This window comes from Lactuca virosa, chromosome 7 (genome assembly GCF_052849685.1).
Source record: "Lactuca virosa cultivar CGN04683 chromosome 7, Lactuca_virosa_CGN04683_v6, whole genome shotgun sequence".
NCBI classification, from domain to species: Eukaryota; Viridiplantae; Streptophyta; class Magnoliopsida; order Asterales; family Asteraceae; genus Lactuca; species Lactuca virosa.
The window spans coordinates 6,313,675-6,318,081 of record NC_136432.1 but is presented as its reverse complement, the minus strand read 5'-3'; the positions used below and the strand labels follow the sequence as shown (position 1 = coordinate 6,318,081).

At 40.1% G+C, this 4,407-nt stretch overlaps 1 protein-coding gene across 1 annotated transcript; it reads left to right on the top strand.

Annotated features, from left to right (window-relative positions):
- Window positions 1-476: 476 nt before the first annotated feature.
- Window positions 477-1,483, top strand: LOC145126353 (uncharacterized). Its single transcript, XM_079061736.1, has 3 exons — window positions 477-527; window positions 608-701; window positions 855-1,483. The coding sequence occupies exons 1-3, from the start codon at window positions 477-479 to the stop codon at window positions 1,481-1,483; spliced, it is 774 nt and encodes a 257-aa protein (XP_078917862.1).
- Window positions 1,484-4,407: the final 2,924 nt, after the last annotated feature.

Here is a 4,407-nt window from a genome sequence, read left to right as displayed (position 1 = left end):
GCTGAGGGACTGAGCACATGACAGGCGGGAGGAGGTCGGCCGAGCATTGGGATCTGCGGCAGTGATGGCCATGACTTGGGGAGAATTTGTTAGGAGATTTCAGGAGGAGTTGACACCGTCCATAGAGATGCAACAGCTGGCGAGGGAGTCTCTGGACCTCTGCTAGACTACTGAGACTGTGGCAGAGATCATCGTCAAGTTCCGGGAGAGAGCTCTATTGGTTCCACAGTATGAACCAGATGAGGAAATGAAGAAGACGAGGTACCACAATATGTTGAGGGATGACATTAGGGAGTTTGTGAGCTTTTCATGGTGCAAGACAGTGAATGATATGATTACGAGGGCCCGTGAGTGGGAGATCGAGATAAAGCTTCGGTCGAAGCGCAATTCGAAGCAGGTTCAACCAACAGTGGGCGAGACTAAGAGGTCCAAGACTTCATATTCACATATTAGGGGCCAGCAGGACCGGAGCCATTATGGAAAGTACGGAAAGTCGCACGGTGGGGCGTGTTGAGCAGTGGGTTCAGGTTATTTTAGATGTGGTCAGACGGGTCATAAGGGTAGGGACTGTTCCCGAGGTGCTTTGATTTGTTTTCATTGCAATCAGAACGGCCATAAAAATGCCGATTGTCCGAGATTGTCAGGAGGGGCAGTGGCGGAGCCTGCTCCAGAAACCTTTAGGATTACTGATGGCCACCAGGGCAAGGCGGAGACACCTGTGGTGAAGAGCAGGGCATTCTACCTGACTACCGATGAGGCTCGTGCGACACCGGATGCAGTTACCGATACATGATTTTATCTTATCTCTTATTTCTTTCCTTATTTATGCTTATATTGTATCTAATCTTGTATAGGGATTTTCTTAGTCAATGGTTTGACTGCTCATGTGTTCTTTGATTCATGCGCTACCCGATCCTTTGTATCTCTTGCACTTAGCAAGAAGTTTAGTGATGCTTCTGGCACTCTGGATTATCCGTTAGTGGTTGAGATTGCTGATGATCATTATGTGAGTGCTTTGAGGGTTCATCGTGGGTATGTCATGAACCTGTTCAATGAGAGATACTCTATTGATTTGGTGTCAATTCCTCTGCAACGGTCGAAGGTTATTATCGAGATGGACTGGTTGGGTCCCAATGGGGCCATGATTGACTGTGAGCACCAGCTAGTGAGAGATCGAACCCCAAGTGGGGGAGAACATGTTATTCTTGTAGAGGAAGCTTCGCATAGGCCAACTCTTTGTTCAGTTGCGAAGGTCATGAGATATCATCAACAAGGTTGCTATGGATTTCTGGTCTATGTGGCAGATACTCGGGTTGGGGTCACGATGACTTTGAGTGAGGTACCCATTGTTCGGGATTTCTCCGATGTGTTTCCTGAGGATTTGATAGGAGTGCCTCCCGAGAGGCAGGTCGAGTCCCAGATTGATTTAATTCCTGGTGTGGCCCCAATAGCCAAGGCACAATATCGCTTGGCACCTCCATAAATGCATGAGTTGTCTATGCAACTTCAGGAACAACTAGACAAGGGGTTTATTAGACCGAGTAGTTCACCATGGGGAGCATTGATCCTATTCGTGAAGAAGAAATACGACTCACACAGGATGTACATTGAATATCGGAATTTGAATAAGCTAACAATGAAGAACCGTTACCCACTTCCAAGGATTGACGACTTATTTGATCAACTTCAGGGTGCGTCTTGGTTTTCCAAAATTGATTTGCTATCGGCTTACCATCATATGAGGGTCAGGGACGATGATGTACAGAAGACGACCTTCAAGACTAGTTATGGTCATTACGAGTTCGTAGTGATGCCATTCGGGCTCACCAATGCACCATCAATGTTCATGGATCTCATGAACCGGGTTTGCAGACCGATGTTGGATCAGTCGGTGATAGTGTTTATAGATGATATTATGGTCTACTCTATGACCAAGGAGCAACACGAAAATCATTTACGAGAGATATTGGTGACCCTGAGTAGAGAGAGGTTGTATGCTAAATTCTCCAAGTGTGAGTTTTGGTTGCGCGAGGTGTAATTTATGGGGCACATCTGATGAGTTTTACATGAAATAACGCGGATAAATCCTTATACACTTAAGGGTACATGTAACCTATTAGATCTAGTCATAACTCTATTGAAGTAACATTCTATTGAACAACAAGAAACCTATACCCTAGGTAATTTTGAAATTCATAGAATAAAACATACATTTTTGATTGTTGTAGTAAACAATCAAACAATACTTATTGAAAAAACTATTGGAAGCTAGCACGAGAAATCTTGTACCTCTGATGGTTCACACCCAACCTAGCAACTAGGATACTTGAAGAAAGGAGAGGGGATTTTCGGTTGGCTCTTAGCTAGGAATGAATGGCTCATATTTTCGGCCTACCTTGCATTATTCTAGAATCCCTCTCTTGTTCAACTATTAAAGAATTATAACTTAGGTCCTTGCACTTTTAATTAATCCAATTAATCCTAAAATTGATTCTAATTAATTTATGACTGATTCTTAATTAAATAATACTATTTCTAATTAATATATTATTTTCACAATATATTAATAAATCCATTTATTTCTATTTATTGATCATATAATAAATCAATAATCAGTCTCTCTCTCTCTCTCTCTCTCTCTCTCTCTCTAAAAGTTATCCTATTCAATTACTAGGTTTGAGGGCAACCCAAAAGGTCTTTACTAATAAATCAAGTATATACTAATTTAGTTATTAAATTAGACACCTAATCCATCAATCTCCCACTTGGATAAGTCTATAACTGCAATTACCCATATAACTTCTAAATTAGACAGCAAAGAGTGCTTCCATAGCAACTCCCGAACTCTGAACTGACCAGATGTTAGCCCTAAGATAAACCATCAAATACTCCTCCATCTTCTAGATATCATATATACATGAGCCATGAATTAGAATCAATCTCATTGTCCAAAATAATGTTTCCCGATTTTTAATTTGTGATGACAACATAAGACTTCAAGTTGAACACATCAATCGAGTCATGGCTGGGCCCAACACTATAAGTCAACACCAAATCATCGAGGGGCCCAAAGATATCGCTTTCCCATTATGGAAAAAGGAATGAATAAACTTTAACTTATATTCTTGTATCCTATACTCATCAAATCAAACATGATACTGCGTTTTATTACATCATGTTACCGACGCGTTTACGCAATACCAATGTACAACCAACTTGTAAATTACAACTCGTATATATTTTTTCAAGAATATAAGATATTATCATCACAAAATTACTCGTGATATAATCCATGAAGTAATTCTCTGAGCGTGCGTTTATCCAATACTTAAATCTCCATTTCTAAGTACTCATGAATGTTATAGCAATACAATTGCTATGTATAACTCCCTTAGACAATCTACAATCCAATTCATGACAGTCTTAATTCAGACTTACTTAAAGTATGAGTGACTGTGGAATTTGAATAATTAAATTATTCAGGAAATAAAACATGCAAACATGAAACACAAGAATAAACAATTAACAAGGCAATAAACAAACTCATAAATAATCTCTCAGTTACATTTATTTTGTTACAGGTTTTAAATTATTCGTATAACTACTAAAACTAATATCATTTCTCAAACCAATGCTTCTAGCAAGCTGATTATGCTTGACCCTACTCAGAGTCTTTGTCGAATGATCTACAAGATTTTCTTCTTCTGATACCCTTTTCACAATGAGGTGACCTTCTTCTACTCTATGTTTGATGTAATGGTACTTTTTTGTCGATATGTATTGATTTTCCATGGTCTCTTGGTTCTTTAGTGAAAGCAACCGCACCTTCATTATAACAGAAAATTTCCATAGGCTCCTGAATGTTTAGAACTACTCTATGATCTTCGATGAAGTTCCTCAACCAAGCTTCTTCTTTCGATGCTTCACTAGCCGCTATGTATTCTGATTCTCACTTTGAATCAGCCTTTGTGTCTTGCTTGGAACATTTCCATGTAACTGCTCCACCATTTAAAGTGAACACCCAGCCAGATTGAGAACGAAAGTTGTCTCTATCTATCTGAAAGTTGGCGTCACTATACCCTGTCACTCTCAACGTATCACTGTCACTATTAACTAGAACCTTGTCCTTTGTTGTAAAGCCTGTTCTAGGTATCATTTAATCTTATAATATTTTAGGGTTTTGAGCTAGGACTCGACGAGTTGGGAGCTCCAACTCGTCGCATAGGGATCATTTATGAGGACGCGGGATTTACATCCTACTCGACGAGTCGGAAGGCCCCGACTCGACGAGTAGGCGCTGTAAAGGGAAACCCTAATTTTCAGGGGTTTGTACCCTATTTAAAGAACTTATGGCTCATTTGTTTTCATCGTTCTTACAGTCTAGAAAGAAACCCTAGCCGCATTTTG